This window comes from Cydia pomonella, chromosome 24 (genome assembly GCF_033807575.1).
Source record: "Cydia pomonella isolate Wapato2018A chromosome 24, ilCydPomo1, whole genome shotgun sequence".
In the NCBI taxonomy this organism is placed as follows: Eukaryota; Metazoa; Arthropoda; class Insecta; order Lepidoptera; family Tortricidae; genus Cydia; species Cydia pomonella.
In genome coordinates, this window is record NC_084726.1 from 1,016,604 (window position 1) to 1,037,980 (window position 21,377).

Here is a 21,377-nt window from a genome sequence, read left to right on the forward strand (position 1 = left end):
TTAATGACGACTATGATTAGAAATTAGCAGGTTCTATCAGAGTCACGGTGTTGTACTGTACCTTTAAAAGGTGACACTCGGCCTGTTCTAGTCTCAACGGGAAGAGAGCGTGGGCTGGAGGGGCGGGACGCGTCAGGCGTCTCCGCTATTATCGCGAAAGATGACTCCTTTTTCCGCTTCGCTGTTGGCACCACGCTGAAAAAGAAGACATTTATTAATTATTGTATTACTTAATAATTAATGTTTCAGTAGTACAGTCAGCATCAATAGTAGCGGATGAAACAACGCGCAAAAAGTAACTGACATTCCGGATAACTTTTCCAAAATAGATAAATCTCTCAAATTTACGTTCAAAAGTATATTATTTATAGTCTCAATTGTTCTGCATATAGAACTATCACTTTTTGTTAAGCTGTTACAGAATGGTAGATACTTTTGAAACCTTGTTTGATCCGCTACTTTTGATGCTGACTGTACTATAAATAAATAAGTAAGCTTAGAGTAAATAATAAGTTGTATGGGAGGTATGGTAAAACGTATTATGAATAAATTTAAAACTCGTTTTAAAGATAATACTAATGAAGCTTCAAGGATGACAAGTTAGAACGACCGGGGCCCCGGTCGAGGCTTCCGACACTTCTTTTTCTATGACATGTGATCGGTGATCATGTGATGATTACAGGTGATCGGTGATCACGTGATGATTACAGGTGATAGGTGATCACGTGATGTTTACAGGTGATCGGTGATCACGTGATGCTTTCTATAGAAAACTGAACTTTCTATGTATTTAAGTATTTATAAATATTTATATATTACATATATCGTTGTCTAAGTACCCTCAACACAAGCCTTATTGAGCTTACTGTGGGACTTAGTCAATTTGTGTAATAATGTCCTATAATATTTATTTTATTACAAAGCTTTCGCAAAGCTCGCTTAAAACTTACTAATTATAAATGTGTTTATATTTATGTATGGAGTGTACAATCTTGTACTTTTTTTGTTACATTCTGACAGCGATTGACTCCTATTGCGCATGACACGCTGCATCCGATACGCACGTCGCTCCGCCGTGTGAGCGGGACGTCGTATAATACGCGCATAGCGTTATCTCGCTCAAACTTCAGAGCGACGTGCAAATGCGCCCATCTTGTGTCACCAAGAAAGTGAAGCCTAAGCGAAAGCCCACTGAATCAGTTTTAGCTTATAAGCTGAAATAGATAGATAGATAGATAGAATACTATTTATTGGCACACCTCAGTAAAAGATATAGCTTAAAGAAAAACAAATGATTAGTGATAGAGGCAGACAACAGGCGGTCTTATCGCTAAAGAGCGATCTCTTCCAGACAACCTTTGGGTACCGGAAACAAAAACAATTAATCAAAAAGAGTAGGTGTTGCAAAATAAAAAATAGAAATAGATGTTATGCACTAAAATAAGTTTTTGCCAAAAATTTCATTTTTGGTACAAGCTTTTATCGCTGACTTTACCTTTCTTTCCACAGGCAACTAATACTCATCGAGACAATTCTAAAAAACCCAAACACGTGCGTTGTTTTATCACAGAGTTCCTGTGACTACCTCCTGTCTCCATTATCAGATCAGCTCGATGGTACTATAATATTGCATTGTCACCCGACTTACATATGTATGCAAATTTTCAGCTTCATTGGGAACCGGGAAGTAGGTCAAATTTAACTTGCAAGATTTGATTACAGATAACGGGACCGGTGAAACTAAATAAAAGCTTGTAAAAAAGTGACCAAACCCTCCAGCGGCAGAGGTCTTGGTCACTTTTCGGGATCCGGCCTCCGTCACTCGAGGGGTTGGGCTTGCTCTGTTTTTTAGGGTTCCGTACCCAAAGGCTCAAACGGGACCCCATTACTGAGACTTCGCTGTCCGTCCGTCCGTCTGTCACCAGGCTGTATCTCATGAACCGTGATAGCTAGACAGTTGAAATTTTCACAGATGATGTATTTCTGTTGCCGCTATAACAACAAATACTAAAAATAGAATAAAATAAATATTTAAGGGGGGCTCCCATACAACAAACATAATTTTTTTGGCGTTTAATGGTACGGAACCCTTCGTGCGCGAGTCCGACTCGCACTTGCCCGGTATTCTTTAATTTATGACATCTATTTCAATTGAAATAATTAAAATCAATTTATTATATTATATATGCTGTACCACACTAATACTGTGAGAACATAAAAAGTCAATCCATCATTATCAAAACAATTGTTACAATTTGCACGTAACAAACCAAAACCTTATTAAAGTAAGTAAGTAAGTAAGTATATATTCTTTATTGCACCAACAATAAAATTAAATAAAAAAAACTCTACAATAACCCAAATAAAACTACACCTACACTAAGCCTAAAACAACCCACCCTGCATCATACCTGGCTCAAAGGTCCCAGAGTATGTTAAGGGCACCAATCATGGGACATTTAAGAGGAAATTTGGAGTATTTTTGGTATTTCACCGACATCTGTATCCACCGCTTTATGCTTTAAATGTTGAATATCCAATTCATCTTTTATGTTTTCTACGTATTTAATGAAAGCTACTGCAATTGGTTTCAATAGTATTAACCAATTAACACTATGGTTTTTTGCTCCAGTCTTGGGATGTATGGTGCCATTAATTTTCAAACTAACAAATATCAGTGAAAAATTAAACTTAAGCAGCTCTTTGGTTCTTGTTTATGGTAAAATGTTGCCAGCGATCAAAAACTGATGGTAAATACTTGTTTTATAGGATTTGTCTATACTATTCCATTACTGGAGCCTGTTCTATTATAGGGGTGTTTATTATAGGTTTATAATCTATATTTAGTATACTATACATTAAAAAAAAATATATTTCATCAAAAAATTTAATCCATTCCCAAAGCAGTGTTAGCTTACTTACTATTAGAGTTTAAAAATAACTAGGTCGTTAACTATTGTCGATTTCATTAGAATATATAAATAAAAAGTATTTTAGTCTGAAAAGTGTAGCTCTTGGCTGCACAAATTATAATCGTTCAAAATTAGGAAGATACACTATGAAAGAGATTTTTCAAAATGACGTTTCATTTAAATTGACGGTAACATTATGTAAGACCTGTACATTATGAAGGTCTAACACTAGTATACTAGCTAATTTAGTAAATTACTCTTCATTTCCTAAAGGCTTTACATTAAATTGTCATCTAATCAATTCTAATTTCTAAACTAACCAAAAGTGCTCACGAAATAACCCTCGTGTTTTATCAGTTCCACAAACAAATTAAAGACAACAACTCATTCGGCGCTTTTATACTTTTCGGCAACGATACGATTTGTCGTCACGATAAAGTAGAGCCTGTAGGTCTATTGTCTAACTGAGGTAGTTGGTATTTAAGAAGTTTTTATGATCAACAACGGTCCGATTCGCTGTATGAAGCAGATTTAATTTGTATTATGTTAAGTAAGCGGATCAATACACATTGCATTGGATTGGGCGGAGGTTACCGAATTCGAAATAGGTTAAATCCTGACTTTTCCAGTTTCTTATTTAGTCAGTTTCTGGGTAGATCATGTTTTTATTAGGTTGGATTAGGAGTGAGTCAGCAAATTTTTATTTAGCCTTTTTCTGGGGATGTCAGATTCACAGTAGGTTAGGGAGATTTTTCGTAGTAGGTTAGATTGGAACAAGGATAAATTCAAATGAGAAACGTTTCTTTAGAAACCAAATTCTAACCAAGTATACCTACTTAACTCCTTCCCTGACGACGAAAGTTAAGATAATCAAAAGCTGTTTTTTACACTGCACCCTAACAGGCGGGATACTTTTCTCCAGTAGGTACTCAAAAATTTTAATAAATAAAATGTGATATACTCAAATCGTTAACTTTTATTGTATTCTCCACAGAACCTTTTCTTTTGTGAATAAATGTGACAATATCAAAAGGGACCTTATGGCGGTCGGCGCTTTCGTCGCGTAGTACCACATTAGTATTGGCGCGCCGCTAATAATGGCGTAACCACCGACCGCCATTAGGTCCGTTTTGATTTGGGTTGTCACAAATATTTGACCCTATTATGTTATGTTAGTAAAACTACACTAGTTTAAGTTCTAAAACAAAGCTACTTTCTAAAAAAAAAATCACTGCGCAACATCTTTATCAACCGACCAATAAGATTGTATATACTGTCACTTTTAGTTTACCGTCAATGTCCAAGATAGGTAGTGTAAAAGTCATAAAATCTTATAGCCATAATGACCATCGTATATCCACAAACGCCAAACGAAAAGAAAAAAATGTACTGGGATGGGATGTCAGATGATTTCCATACATTAGTTCAGGTTCGATTGGCATTTTATGTCAACAATTGCCATCTAGGCTAAGCTCCCAGGTCCTTTGCTTTATTGTGTTGATAAATCGTGTCGTTGCCGTGCCGTGGACCACGGTAAAGTATAAAAGCACCCATTCTGCCGGATGTTATTTGTTCTTTATTTTCTTTGCTACGGCGATTTTCGCCTTCATTTTGTAGTTACGGTCCACTATGGGCGAAGTAGTGAGTCAAACTTGAGTAGTGACCTAGTGAGTCAAGTTTGAAAAGTCAAAAGTCAAGTGAGTGACTCAAAAGGCAAAGTTGATTACTTTAGTCAGACGGATGATTGTTTCATAATTATGGTGCGTGGGATTTACGTACATGGTTTCCTTTATGCGAGAGGTTATTCTTTTGTTATTTACTTCAGTATTGTGTATGTGTCGTGCACTTAATGCATGGATATAAGAAATATGTATAACCGTAGGTAGAGTTTTCTACGGGTATTTAATCTTCTTGAGCATGTTTACTCTAATTGCTATATAAGTATACAGAATTTAAAAAATATATACCTACATTAGAATCATTAATTATAAGATTATAAGTAATTTTACCATTGCTACGAGTATGTGGTGTGCTGGTAGCTGGTAGGTATAATAACATTTGGAAGCTAGCTTTCTTCTATGACTTCTATGTATTTATATAAGCTACAGCTACGCTTACTTAAGTAGGTAAATTTAGCGTTTTGTACATCGTAATATGTAGTTATATACCTAATAATGTCCACATCACTTTGAACCAATGAATTTACTTTGATTAAATTAACATTTCGACTTGTACCGCCGTGATTCGGGTTAGTAGTAGGTCCCATAGCGGGGTATCCTCCTACAATGTAGGGGGGATTTAAATCTTCTCAGGTCAGAGATGTAGGGTTAGATTTTAGATTTTTATTTGTCCATAAGCGCAAAATAAACTATCTACACCTTTATTTAAGTTTATAATTCTGGACAATTCTTAAAGTTTTGAGAACTGTCTGTTCAGCATTAATTTCTTTATAAATAAATATTATAAGAAAATTCTACACAGATCCACCTAGTCCCACAAATTAATTATTAATTAATTTATTGTGGGCCACAATAAGCTCAATAAGGCTTGTATTGTGGGTACGAGTACTTAACGACGATATAATATATAGTTAATTATTACCTACCTACAGTCGTCTACAGTCGATTTCATAAATATCCTTACAAGCCAACCTTCCAAAAATATATTTACACCAGAGGCGTATTTAAAGATGCCCCCCCCCCCCCCCCCCCCCCCCGTAGCCTGGCGCCTGGACTATGGCCCCCTTGGCCCTAGGGTAAATAACTAAATACGCCCCTGATTTACACGCCTCTAAAACCAGTCAATGATCGTAATTCGTACCTAAGCGACGCTGGTGAAATGGCTCCTTATTAATAAACAACGTAATATAGCGTCAGCTACGTCCCACATCGCATGTAATCCGTATTAGGTTCATAGTATAATCGTTATGTGCTGTGCTCGTGACGGTTCGAGTGGCGAGTATCGAGTGACCTCGGGGGGTTGGCCGGGGCAGATCTACTGCAAAATTCGACAAAGGGGAGTGTTTAATCGCTTATTTCGATAATGCAAAGTATGCATGAGTCTGCATCTTATACGAATAACCTGTCAACGGGTCCTTATGGTAAGCGACAAAGTGGGACTTTTTGCTAGGAACAACACATTGATTGAATCATGTATGTAATAATCTAATCTATTATGTAAACCCACTGCCTTTGTAGGTCGTATTTCGGCACATTATTTTTTTAAATTATTTATGCACCCTGGTGTGAAAAGGGGCTGCCAGGCCCTATAACTAAAAAACGTGGTCTAGTCTATTTGGTAATACCTATAAATAAGTATCTACATTTATCGCTTTCTCACTTCCATGCAAAGTGACCCTATTTTGATTGTTTTTATGAAACTAAAATTCAAATAGTTTTAGTTGTGAAGGAACATGTAAACACTTCAATATTTTTATTTAGTTTTGATTAAGTAAAACTACTAGGTCAAAGTCAAACCGATTTAATCAAAAAAATAACCAATTAAATGGCTAAATTAAATGCGAAAGTGAAACAAAATCTTAACCAATTACGGCGATTATAAGTAACATTATGCAGTTATTTATTAGTTGATTGCCCGCAAAATGCGATAATTCAAGTAATTGATACTTAAGCGGTATAATGGAGCCATCACCTTGATCGAGACGGTCGAGTGAACACTTTTTTGATATGGAACGAATTGCGGGTAATTAGAATAGCTTATTGGTCGGTTAGTTTCGGTTGTGAATATTGGAACCTAGTAGCCTAGTTATGAGATGATTCAAAGAAATGTACCTACAGGAGATTAAATATTTTCGAAGCATTTTTTTCATCGAATACGTATTAAGCATTTAGTATTGTAATGTCTACTTGGCTTAGTACTTAAGTAGGTATAATATGTTGTATTACGTCTCAAAAATCTCAGAACTTGCTACTTAAAAAAGCAAAAGGCAAAAGGTAATTATTTGTGTAAAATAAGAAAAAAACGAATAATATTTTTTACTTAAAATTTTGATACATGTAATTTTGGAACAGGCCACTTAAATTATCTTTTACCTGATATACGAGTTTCTAAAACCGTTGCTTTTAACTAGTCGTCCTATAACATTCCCAACCAACTCCTAATTGTTGAGTTTCACATGTTTTGGTAGACATCAACTTGCATTGCAAGCTATAACGAAAATAAAGTTCGCCCCGCAAAGCGACAATTTCTTTCGCTGACCCCGTCAACCCCTTAGCGTCAACTCCAAGGATCCGACCTTGGTCGCCGCCGAATTACAATAATGTGTGTGAAAACTATTGTTTGCGACCTTAAAAGGTCTAAATTATAGACAATTTTAGTTGTCGCAGTCAAAATACCTTTATCGTGGACATGTAAATAATAAAGTATGTCAAACTCACAATAAACAGTTATTGAATCCTATTTTTTTATTTTATCTTTACCGACAGGATTTTTTTATTATTAATGCCTTTATATGTGAATAAATATAACCACTGTTAGTAAACAAAAACGATTTAGTATTTATATAACGCTTACACCAATTATAAACAGCGCAAGGCGCAATTCATCTAACTATTTTTAGGTTTATTGCTCGAATCTCACATTTCTTTATTTATTTCAGCGTTATCGGGGAAATAAATCGTATGCCAGAAGCCAGATTCAAACTCGTTTATTTAGACAGCATACGACGGATAACACACGATTTTTGTAATCTTATAAAAACGAAGTACCTCATCCAGCGTTTCCAACATGCCAATCGCTAACGTTCTGGAGCGTAGCGTAGTCATCTATCTCTGTCACTCTTTCATGTTAGTGCAGCAGTGACGTTTCGTCCGCTACGATTCGCATGTTGGCTACGCGTGCAGTAATTTTCTATCCAAGGAGGTACCTACATAATGGCCCAAAACTATGTTTTTTTTTTTACTGCGGCATGCGGCATATTGCTGACCGCCTGTTGTTACCTCTGTATCATCAAATCTAAAGCGCGTTGTTGTTTTATGCAATAAACGCAGCGTTGAACGCATGCTATCACGGAATGTAGGAAAAATGACAATGCGTGTAAAACAATATACGGTCATTGGATTACGTTATTTAAAATGGGTGTGCGGCAAACGTATTGCGCTTAACACTGCTTTTACCGCATAAAACAACAGCGCGCTTCATAATGTTCATTTTGAAGATAATCAAAAAATAAAAACACGGTGTATATAAAAATCTTGTCTCTATTATTTGCTTGTCTTTGCTTCAATTAAACAATTTGTCATTTAATTATAGACTTTATCAAAACCGTGTAAAGATAAATTTTCTTTAACGTATTATATTTGGGTGTTTCGCGTCTCTTCATAATTCTAGGGTCAAATGTAAATGCTTTAAAGTTGATTTTTTTTTTTTTTTTTTTATACTACGTCGGTGTCAAACAAGCATACGGCCTGCCGGATGGTAAGCAGTCTCCGTAGCCTATGTACACCTGCAACTCCAGAGGCGTTACATGCGCGTTGCCGACCCTAACCCCACCCCCCTCGTTGAGCTCTGGCAACCTTACTCACCGGCAGGAACACAACACTATGAGTAGGGTCAAGTGTTATTTGGCTGCGGTTTTCTGTAAGGTGGAGGTACTTCCCCAGTTGGGCTCTGCTCTAGATCTGGAATGACATCTGCTGTGCTGTGCCCTACCACACAAGGCGAGATGACATTCACATTGCCCATACCTCTCTTTTGGACGTAGTTTAAGGACATACCCGGGTCCCAAAAAGTTGATTTAACACGGTAAATAAACAAAGGTCGTTTATAATTTATTAAAAATATGCTATTCATTTTATTTACATACAACACTATAATGCTTATATTAAATTAAAAGTGAATGTCATAAGACCCTTTTCATAATAACATCATTAACAAGATTAGGTGCCCAATATGAAATCACGATAACGTTTAATCAATCAAACGTATTTTTATTACCAATTTTCTGCATTACTTAACAATAATTGAAAATTAACTGTTAATTTTGCCTAAATATAATTGGAAGTAAGTAAATCAATTTTCTTTTACTTCCTAGCAGTTTTTTTTAAACTGGAAAACCCAATAAATATACAATTGTGTACAATTATTTCAATTGAGTGCTAGACCATTATTTTCAAACGAAGCTACAATATATGCATCATTTCTCATGCTCTGAATCATTGTCATTGTTGTTCTAAAAAGTGTGCAGAAAGTGATACGTTTCTGCACTCGAGCATTTTATTTTCCAAGTACGTTTTTATTTTAAGTTTAATAAGTAGTTTAGTAGTAAGTTTAATTAGTTTTTTAGGTTTTATTTTTAGTTTGGTATCGTAATACCAAATTAAAATTTGGTTTTAAATGGATTTATTATACGTTTCCCCATTTCGTAAATAACGATACTTTTACATAATTTGTTAATTAAAAGGTCCCTCAAGAAATACTTTAAAAGTTTGTACCTAAATTGATCATGTTTTTTTTAATAGATATATATTTTACTTTCCTCGTATTCGAAATGAAAAGTAGAGTGTTTACACTGCTAAATATTAAAAACTGCTATTATATTGCACATGTTATTAAATTATAGGAACGGGATTTAATCGCGTATTGAGTTTTTAATTTACCTCCAACGTTTCGAGGACGGCGGTGGCTTTCACGATTTTTAATTTCCATAATTTTTTTGTTCGCCCGTAAGCCTTTTGTTATTTTTATTTTTACTCGATTGCAAGTAGAATGTGAATGTCATCTCGCGTTGTATGGTAGGGCACAGCGCATCGGATGTCATTCCAGATCTAGAGCAGAGCCCAACTGGGGAAGTACCTCCACCTTTTACACTAGACCCTACTCATAGTGTTGTGTTCCGTAAAGTTGCCAGAGCTCAACGAAGGGAGGGGACATGCACATGTAACTCCTCTGGAGTTGCCGGCGTACATAGGCTACGGAGACTGCTTACCATCAGGCGGGTCGTATGCTTGTTTGCCACCGACGTAGTATAAAAAAAGTAGGGGTAGGGTGATGAGTAAAAATAGAAATACAAAAGGCTTACAGGCGAACAAAAACTGAATGGAAATTAAACCATTTGTAATGCAGGTTAGTTTAGTTGTAATAATGTTTAACTGAAGTGGTTGGCTAAGTGTGTACCTACACGCGGTTCGTAAGTAGGGCTGTGGTTACGTCGCGTCGCCGTGTGCACTTTCGCCCGCTACGCGCGGGTGCGCACGAGCGGGACACAGGCGGTAGCGGGAGCGGAAACCGTTATTTTTACCAAGATCAAATTTGAAATTGAAATCAGTTTTTTTGTTAAGTGATAGTCAGCAAACGAGCCGCTTGATGGGAAGCGGTCATCGTCACCCATGGACATCACAAGAGCAGCTTTAAGCGTTGCCAACCCTTAAGAGCCCTAAATAATCTTGAGGAATCCCATGTCGTAGCGCAAATACCTCAGAAGGCAACTCATTCGACATTCTGCACGTTCTAGGAAGTAACCAACGAGATGCCCGCTTATTTTTGGGCGCTACGTCAGTGAAGTGAGGAGTTTGAAGGATAATCGAATTTAAAATGTCGTGAGACATACTAACATTAAGTAAAATAATAATAGGGTTGTTTCCAATTTTTTGAAACGCCTGTATTACGTTCTATATTAACTAAAAGTTGCCCTAAAATTCGAATTTTATACTAAAAACGGCTTTAAATATGTTAAATCAACAAAATATATTTTGACGGATGTTTTCGCGCCCAAAACGCTCTTTGAAAATAGTGTGACGTCACAGTTTACGGTTTGACACATAACTACATACACACGTAGAAGATACGAGCTGTCAACTGACATTTGTCATTTGTTGTTTATCGCCTAACTGTCAACAGTGTCAATCCGAGAGTTGTGACGTCATCAGAATCTTCAAAGACGTTTCGAGTTTTGTCACGTGACGTGTGCTAAAAGATATTTTAAATTCAATATTTACAAAAATATGGTCATTACAGGTCCCGTAAAAGTAGTTTAACATGTTCTTATAATCCAAAAGAATTTATTGGGATACAATTCTGCCCTAAGATTTGTAGATGGAAACAACCCTATTCTACGGATTACACTCACGCGAGATTACACTCAGTGAAGGATATTTATAGAGTTGTAAATACTCTTTCTGCAGAAAAGATACATTTTATAAAGGAATATGTTTTTTTTCTTTTGAGATAGTACAGAAGTCCGTATATATATGTCCATCTTTTGAGATAGTAAAAGTTCTCAACTAGCTAAATATTATGCAAGCCGGTAGAAATAGCCTATGGACACATCGTCACTGATGCCATACATCAGCGACTTAGGTGAGGTAAGTTAATTCTTCACAAGACTATCTCTTGTGGCTTGGACCGCGCTGATTGAACGCTCTATGGCTAAACGGTTCAGTGACAATTATAGCCCTCCACGCACCGAGCATGCCGGTTGTGGACCTGCCCGGACATTGCACCTAAGTGATATATTATTGGATACAACACAAAGTACAGTCAGCTGCAGAGATAAATTACCCCCTGCATAGACTGTTTGTAGTAGTACTTTATTGTACAAAAAGAAACATAAAACAGAAAAAAACACACATCATTTGTACAAACATTGGGGACCTTATACATCCCCATATTTAATGTATTATTAACCATAGAGCCTATACATCTCTGTTGTAATGTGGTCATTATTTATTTTAAGATTATCATAATGTAATATTTACCCCAGGGATCGGAACCGGGTTTTTGCAAAAACATCGAAATAACCATATATTTCGGATTATTTTATACTCTAAATGTAGGACTCACTTGTGTTTTCAGATAACGACTTCGTATTATTAGATTGCCTAATTAGAAATGAAGTAATTAACAAAGAACGAAAAAATACCGTTTTCGTTCCCATACAAAAAATACCGGTTTCCGATCCCTGAATTTTACCCAGGTATTGGCTGTTGTATTTAAAAATGTTGTTATGTATTTTTCATGTCACTATATGATGTTTGTATTTACTCGTAAAAGAGTCCTAGAGGCCTACTTGCAGAATAAGTTTTTGTATTTTGAATTTTGGATTTTGAATTTCAAAGGCAAAATCCCTTTCAGGAATCTCTTTGTATGCAGGGGGAGTCAATTATCTCTGCAGCTGACTGTACTTTGTGTTGTATCCAATAATATATCATATGTAGGTAACATATACTAAAACCTACTGCCGGTGTAACTATTCAAGTCGCAAGTTGTTTGGGACACTATCTTCTGCTTTTCGCTATACTTATTAGAAAGACGTTGGTGAAAAATTTGTATTTCACTCGGTAGCTAAGGTTGTTTAACTCTAGTGCCTTGAAACCGTCGCAACGTGTGATTCCACTTTTCGAACCACTAGCTATGCTCGAGGATCGATTTGGGATCTCGTGTATCAATATTAGCATTAGGATTTGCTAGCTCGTGTATCAATATTAGCAAGAGCGCTCAAACAGCAACTTAAAAACAACAACTATTGTTAACTAACTGCTCACCATCAGGCGGGCCGTATGCTTGTTTGCCACCGACATAGTATAAAAAAACTAACTTATTCGTGTTATATTCGCCTAGACCAAGGAGAATGTACCTAAGTTTTGTCTAGGCCTGGACTAGATAATGAAACTACTAAATATTAATATACATAAATTGCAATATTACTATCAATATGCCCATTCCTTTTTAACCTTGTTTTATTAACATGAAGAAATTCAGGATTGTACAATATATTATTAAGCTCTATAGAACCTTTCTACTTTCTATAAGTGTGGAACCGCAGCCCGCCTTCAGCGTGTAAGCCTTCGCCTACAACCACAGTTATTAGTACACCTCTACAAACTTATGGTTCCAAGATGAGAACGTTTTAAGCTTGCAAGGAGCGGTAGTGGCCTGGTGGATATGACGTCCGACTTTCAATCCGGAGGTCGCGGGTTCAAATCCTGGATCGTACCAATGAGTTTTTCGGAAATTATGTACGGAATATCATTTGATATTCACCACATATGTGGAATTGTTAGGTACGTATCTACCGTTGATATAAAAAAAGAAATATTTATGAAAATATCCGTTAATATAAACTATTGTATCTATCGAAGAGCGCCAGATTCTCTCTCATAAATCTTATACGTCTTTGCAAGACGTAATTTTCCAGAAGTTTTCATTGTTTGCTAGCTAAAGTGTTGATGTTGATATCAGGTTGCTTTCACGACATTCAAAAGGGATTACGTTCGATAAACGTCGACTTGCATTTAGCTCGAATGTAAAAGAAATGTTGACTTACGATTTTATGTGTTGCATAATTTTGACAATGCTTTAAATTAATTACTTAATGACTTTTTTTTTTAATTATTGATTATTATCTGTTTTTATGATTATATTATGAAATAAGTAATGTATGGGTCTTGTCATCCGAAATAAATGATTAAATGAAAATAATGGAAATCAAAGTATTGAAGGTGCCTGTGGTCCGCGGCTGGCCTGCTTGGACTCAGATAGTGTCAAGAGGAACCTCTATTTTTGAAAGACTCAGGATCATTCAAAAATAAATGTATATTCTAATATTATTTATAATAACAATATACATAATGGATGTATACAGACGATTACTGTCACTAGCTTAAATCTAAAACAGGCCCTTGAGGCGTTGTACCAAGGATGCTGGCGGCATTTCCTCGTTGCATTACAATATAATTGTTGGTGCAATAAAGAATATTTACTTACTTACTTACTGATACGTTGTGCGTGGAAGCCGCCAGCTCTTCGGTCTCTAGTTACGTCAACATGTTTATTTCTTTATTATATTAGTTTGCAAAATTATAGAATTAGATATTCCTATGTTACTTAATATGCGTAAGGTTAATATTTTAAAATGACTTAGTAAGTACATTTATTATTGAATACGTACCTATAGATAGTATAGAAAACCGTCCCAATTCTAAAATCGATCGCGATCATATTTTACTCTCACTTCCAAATATAAATTAACAAAATGAACGCACAAAACCCAAAAGTGTCTGTCTGTTAATAACAATAAACCATAGAGTTCAATTATGATAATTTTAAATGAATGTTGGCCTTGGCCTGATGAGAGATGGTCCAATAATAGATGAGTGCATCCTACAATCCCACTCGCACCTGCAAGCATCAGGCGCATTGCTTAATCCTAAAACAATAGCTGGTGTAGGCATGTGGGTTGGTTTAAGAGAAAACGAGTAAGAAGATATTTACCATGTTTGAGTCACACACTAATGGTTCTAATCTTATTTGTCTTTAAGAGGATACAGGAGCTGAGATTTAAATATTTCAGGTGAATATATCCGTCTCGCTAACGGAAGCGGCTCCTAAAGCTAGTGCGATAAGGACAACGCCAGGTTGGCGAATAATCCTGCGTAAAAATTTCAAAAAACGATGTTTCGTACTCGGCTGCTTCGTCATCCAAAACTTAACCAAATGTAACAAAATTTAGAGATCTAAATGGTAATGAAATTATCTGTATTGGACTGTTTTGCTTTTTAGACTAATTGATGTCAGTTTTGAATGCCATCATACCTTGCTTCTCTTTGCGGCCTAGTAAATTAGGCCGTTTTTGCGAATATTTGAAGTGCACTAACGCCTTAAGAAACGAAAATATCAAAAAAGCAAAACAGTCCAACATAGTATATTATTATATTTAGTATATTAATGAATAAAATCATCAAAAACCACGGAGGAAACAGTCGAGTATAAGGAGAAATGACTACTCCTGTTGCCTCTTTAAGGCCAGTCCAGACGGGAACAAGTTTTCGCCAATCAGATTAAATTGTCTGATCAAATCAGGTGGTGCGGACGCAAACGCCAATTTGGCTCGCCGATTTCGACCGAAAATTATCATCGATATTGCCGATGAAATGGAGGTGGAGGAGAAGGATACCAATTTGTGACGCTAGTATTCGCGTTTGGGGGCATGTTCTTAATTTAGTGCGGTCATTATTCATATGACCATAACATAAATCTAAAATTGGTTATTAAATTGGAGATTGACGCCAATTTCTTTTCTGATCAAATCGCACGATTTGATCATCTCGCCTGGACTGTCCTTAAAGTTAAGAAAATTGATGAAATGCTTGCCCCTGGCCCCTAGTCATGATGAAAATATCATTGATAGAAAATTCATTATGTCCATGGAAATAATCATGTGACTTTTCGTAGTATCTGTCATCCCGATATATATAAGCTGATGGTCCCGGGTTCAAATCCTGGTAAGGGCATTTATTCGTGTGATGAGCATGGATATTTGTTCTTGAGTCATGGGTGTTTTCTATGTATTTAAGTATTTATAAATATTTATATATTATATATATCGTTGTTGTCTAAGTACCCTCAACACAAGCCTTATTGAGCTTACTGTGGGACTTAGTCAATTTGTGTAATAATGTCCTATAATATTTAATTTAATATTTAATTTTTTCCTTTGACGTGTATCGATGTACGATTGTCTTTTCGGCTAGTATAGGCCCCCAGAACTTCATCAAACAACGGTCTAAAATAATTTCCTGATTACGGCCCTATCTTATGGGGGGGGGGGGGGGGGGGACGGTGCGCGTGCCGATAGGCAAAAGCAAACAAAGCTACTTAAAAAGAAAGAGTCGCAAAATAATTAAGAAAGAATTAAAGGTATAGCCTATGGAGTGTGGAATTAAGTGGAGTGGCATCTCTTATGGTAGAACTGTTGCAAAAGTGTCCAGCTGTCAGCTATAAATAATAATTCCAAATCTCTCCAGAGTAGCGCTAGAGTAGCTAAGAACCTAGGCGTTATTGACGGAGTGAATTGCGCTGTCTATGATTTGAATTTTTTGTTTAATACTCTAGGTATTGTAGCGCCACCTATTTAAAGTGTTTTGATGACACTTTTTGGTACATGGAGATTTTGTTCCTTATCTCCACCTTCCGTAGTATAGCCGGGTAAGCATTGTCAAACTGCCCTAAGCGAAAAAAATACTTTCCTTTTACTGGATAGGTAGTATTAAAAAAATAATTAACTTCCATAATCTAAACATAAATAATACTAAACTTAAAAAACTTATACATAAACTTAAAAATAATAATAAAAACTATAAATAAACTTAAAATAAAGGTCCTTTACTGGATTATTAACCTATATATATGTAGTGCTTTCACCAAATATTAAGCCTCAAATGCTTCACGTTTTTAAAAAAAATTCAAAAAAGGAAAAATAGTACATTATGATACAAGTATGCTAAGTTGGTCAATACACACGAGGCAATATTGTGAATAAGAAATCCGATGTGGGTAATGAGTGTAATGACCAGTGCACACGCGTTTCATACGACGTTTTTCAACACACTTGCTAGGAAAAAACAAAACTTATAAATTAGATATTTTTTTGTCAAAACAGTAAAAGTACAATTTTCAAAATGGTGGCTTACAGTTTTAACATCGAATAATTGCACCAAAGCGTGCTGGGCTTGTAGGCACTTATTCGCCAATTCATTGAAGTAAGCAACAACACGTTTTCCAAGAAAGACTGGGCGTTTTTGCTGATTTTCCATTGAATAAAAGTTTCATAGGCCGCCAATTATTTTTCACCCGATTTTGATGGTAAAATGCTATCGTTCTCGGCTCTTGCCTCTATTCGTATTCGTCAGCGTCCATTTTATGTGTTCTTCATTTTCAATGTTTGAATTTGTCATTTTCGTCAATATATAAACTAAAATCATGCAAAATTACTCCAATTTTATGACAAATACGGAAAATGGCTGGCGCGTATATGAAATGTTATATTTATTCATTAATTTATTTAATCTATAAATTATGTTTGGTGTGATAAAACCTCTTTGAACTAACATTTGAAACCTAATAGTTGGTTAAAAAAAAAATGTATTGCTCAACTAAATTAAGAAGGCTCCGTTACCATGCATATTCGTTGAAAATTTTCAGAAAAATAAATAAAATTACGCGCGAGATTGCGACAGTTATCAAATTTACATATTTCATGTAGAAGTTATTAATGTTTAATAAATATTTTTTTCAAAAATTAAAATCGGGATTAACAGTGTGAAAAACTCGAATTTGTAACATTTGTTCACTTATTCTACAATAGTTCCAATGGCTGCTGCGATCAGTTCATGGGTGTCTATTGTTGCGCCTGTAAACGGGTTCCAGCAGGCGCTCCAAGGGGCCCCTACCTGTTGGATCTATATCCCCACGGAAGCCTATCAAAAGTCCTGAATTTATAGACCCGTGAAATCCAAGGAGATACAAAAAATGATCATGTCATGAGTTAAAACTATAGCTCCTATTTTCTTTTATAAATTATCAATTAAGTATAATTAAAAATAAAGTTGAAAACAATCATACCCTTGACCTGATAAAAGTGATGGATCATCCTACCTGAACATCACATTGCATAACCTCAACAATGGATGTAGGCATGTGTGTGCGAGAATAGTATGGGCGGGTGACTCAGTGCTTGGGTTGGAGGTAATTGGGCATGAAGAAAGTGGAGGTATGATTGATGTGTGTGTGTTTGATTGATGTGATTGATGTGCATGTGTTTAACCTCAGCGAGGACACCACAACTGAAGACGTGATAAAGCATGTGCAGCAAATGGGCATCCCGATGCCCGTGTGCGAGCAGCTGGTGGTCACTAGAGGTAACTACGCGTCGTTCCGTCTTGATGTGCCAGCCGAAAACCAGAAAACCGTGCGAGACATTAAAAACTGGCCATCTGGTGTATCGATTCGTTTGTTCAACGTCGTGCAGGCAAAAAACTTAACAGCAACACAAATCGTAATAAAAACCAAGTAAATTCAAAATTTGTCATTATTCACCAGAACGTTAGATCTATTAATGGTAAAACATCACTAATAGACTTACTAACAAGCACAGAAAAACCACACGTAATAGGATTTAGCGAAATTTGGTGCCGTAAAAATGAGATTGCACGAGTGAAACTACGTGGGTACTCGCTTGCAAATTATTATTGTCGTACGCGCATCGCCCATGGCGGTACCGCGCTATACATACGGCAAGGTATAGACTATCGGCAGCGCAATGACTTACACGCCTTCGCTGTGCAATATCATTTTGAATATGCGGCAAAAGAAGTTACTAGTTTGAAAATTATTATTATTGTATTATATAGGACAGGAAATGGAAATTTTGACATTTACTTGGAGAATTTAGAGTTATTGTTAAATATGATTACTGACGAAAACAAAAGGTTTCTCATAGTTGGTGACCATAATGTAGACTATTTAACCGATAATATCATGAAGCAGCGTAGCAATGATGTGTTAACATCTTACGGGTGTCAAAACATAATATCCTTTCCTACTCGCGTGACAACGGATTGTGCGTCGTCCATTGACTGCGGGATATCGAACTGTGCAAGCGACGTGCTTTCTGTAACACCGATCGATACCGTGATTAGCGACCACAACGCGCAACGATTTGAATTAATAACACAGCATAAAGTCGATAACAAAGAACACGGAGTAGTCGAGCGACGCGTTTTTAACAAAGATTCAATCGGACTATTTTACTTTGACATTGCAAATTACAATTTTAATTTCATATATGATCATACGTTGGACATCAATTATAAATTTAATAAACTATTTAATATTTTAAAACATTATATTGACATCCATTTTCCAATTAAGAAGTTTAGCTGTAAAAACAATTCAAAGGTGCCATGGCTGAGTGACGAATTGGCGGAGTTGATCGGTAAACATGTCGACCTCCATGAAATTAGACGTCAGTACCCGAACAATTCAATTCTAACAGAATGTATTGACCATTACTCCAGTCTTATTAAGACAAAAACATTACAAACACGTCAAAAGTTTATTGAAGATAGGCTAATGGACAGTGGCAACAAATCGAAAGAAATTTGGAAAATTGTTAACGAAGAAGTGGGAACAAAATCGAAATCTCAAAACATATCTTTACGTGACCCTCTAACGAGTTTAACAATAGAGAAAAGGGACCTGCCTAATACATTCAATTCCCATTTTCTTAGTATAGCGTCTAAGTATGCCATACAAGGTGACTTGTCCGAGTCTATTAGGTACCTACAGGCGCATTTAGGTACGACTGATGTACCCTTTTTCACTCTGCCGGTCGTCACTCGCGATCTGTTAGATCGGGCACTACACTCTATGATGAAGAAGCGTAGCACCGTTGATGTTTTTGATATTTCACCCAATGTTCTCTTTTGGATATGGCCGGTTGTTGGTGACGTACTTGTCGTGCTCATAAACCTTATGTTCGAAACTGGTACATATCCTGCCGTTTTAAAAAATGCCAGGGTATGTCCAGTTTTTAAAGGAAAGGGCGACAGGTGTGACGTCAACAATTATAGGCCTATTACAATAGTGCCAACCATATCCAAAATAGTTGAGTCTATCTTGTCGTCCCACCTAATGAATCACTTGGAATCGAACAAACTGATTACGAGTAACCAACATGCGTACCGACAGAAAATGTCTACAACCACCGCGGCGTACAGGATGTTTGATTCTATAGTGACTGGGTTAGATGACAAAAACAAGATGGCGGGAATATTGTGTGACTTATCGAAGGCATTTGACGTCATCAGTCACGAGTTACTGCTCAAAAAACTAAATTTGTATGGTGTCCAAGACAACGCTCACCAGCTGTTTACGTCTTTTTTATCGGACCGCAAACAAGTCGTAAAACTGCTTGCCGACGGCAAACCACTACAATCCAACGCAGGGTCTGTAAATATCGGTATTCCGCAGGGTTCTGCTCTTGGAAATACGTTATTTCTGCTCTTTATAAACGACCTGCCGTCGAATATTGCAGCTGGTTTGCCCGTATTGTTTGCGGACGACACAACCGTGTTAGTTAGTGCAGAATCTTACGACCAGCTAAGCCTAAAGATAAGTAATGCTTGTGCGCAGTTACAGACCTGGTTTTCAGCAAATGGGCTCATACTAAACTGTTCCAAGTCAAACGTAATGCTATTCTCTGGTCGGAAGATTCCACTGCCACCATGCATGGCCAGCAGTCCGATGCCAGTGTGCAATGAGAGTAGGTTCCTTGGGTTTATAGTTGACTGTAACCTTAACTGGAAGCACCATGTTGACAGTGTCTGTGATAGGTTGGGTAGTGCAGTCTTTGCGTTGCGAAAGATGAAGCCACTTATCTCGAAGGAAGCTCTAAAGCAGGTGTACTTTGCTCACTTCCATTCTATTATGTCGTACGGCACGCTCATTTGGGGTAACTCCACTGATGCCAGAAGAGTCCTCATAGTTCAGAAGAGAGCAATTCGTACACTTGCTGGAGTAAAACACAGACACCCATGCAAAGATCTTTTTATTTCGGAACGCATAATGACTCACTACTCACAACACCTCTTTGAACTAATAATATTTGTCAGAAATAATATTGCTCAATTTTCTCGTGTGGATTGTCCGGGAAAACAACTGCGTAACACAGGTCGTCTCAGAACAGTTCCTCGTCGCTTGGTGCTTTCAAAAAGGAACCCACGAATAATCGGACCTACTTATTTCGAGCACCTACCTGCCGAGATAAGAAACGAGCAATGCGACGAAATATTCAGACGTAAATTGAGAAACCTTTTGTTGGAAAACCCTCTGTACTCAGTAAATGAGTTCATGGAATTGACATTTTGATTCAGAAATTGTTTTTATTCTTATTGTTTTTATTTATTGACATTGTTTTTTTTATCATACAGATGATCCTTATTGGGAGATATTATTTCATTGTTTTTATATTGTTGTGTGTTGACGATTCTTATTGGGAGATATTATTTGTGTTCTTTTATTAATTTATCGTTTTTATTTTTATTGTTCTCGTATTTTCGTAAGTTTTGACATTGTACATTTATATTTTGGATTTTTGTAAGTATTTACCTACTTACTGTTTCTCTTATTTATTCTAATTGTATTGACAATCCTTATTGGAGCTATAATTTTATTTCATTAGTATTGTTATTATTTTCATTTTTATTATTTTATTTTGACGATCATGATAGAAATTCTTATATTTTTGACATCAATGCAAATTTATTATGTAATTGTCTTTCATGAAATAAATCATCTAATCTAATCTAATCTAATCTAATCTTGATTTGTGTATGTGTTGCAAGTTTTAGTTAAATAAGGGCCTGTTTCACAATACCCAAGTAAAGTCCTGAATAAGCTACTTGCCACTTATCTGACGAATAAAGTCATCGAGCGTTTCACAATCTTGAAATAAGATAAACTGGTAGATAGAATGCTAAGTTTTGTGGGAAATTTTATCTGGCAGTAAATTTATTTGTTAATTAGTTATCCAATACTTTTTTAATACCACGTCGGTGGCAAACAAGCATACGGCCCGCCTGATGGTAAGTAGTCAGTAGCATATGGACGCCTGCAACTCCAGAGGTGTTACATGCGCGTTGCCGACACTTGTTGATTTTACTTGGATGT

At 36.3% G+C, this 21,377-nt stretch overlaps 1 protein-coding gene and 1 long non-coding RNA gene across 5 annotated transcripts in view; one reads left to right on the plus strand and one right to left on the minus strand.

Moving 5' to 3' along the window:
• Positions 1–21,377, minus strand: part of LOC133531032 (protein stum-like) — a 97,344-nt gene that overhangs the window by 25,791 nt on the left and 50,176 nt on the right. For all 4 annotated transcript variants that reach the window (XM_061869112.1, XM_061869113.1, XM_061869114.1 and 1 more), the window contains exon 3: positions 62–195. In XM_061869112.1, coding sequence (XP_061725096.1) covers positions 62–195 — 134 coding nt within the window. The remainder of the gene's footprint in view (positions 1–61; positions 196–21,377) is intronic.
• The window catches only part of LOC133531052 (uncharacterized), a 142,804-nt gene continuing 121,621 nt past the window's right edge, over positions 195–21,377 (plus strand). The window contains exon 1 of the long non-coding RNA XR_009801439.1: positions 195–877. This is a non-coding gene — a long non-coding RNA (uncharacterized LOC133531052). The remainder of the gene's footprint in view (positions 878–21,377) is intronic.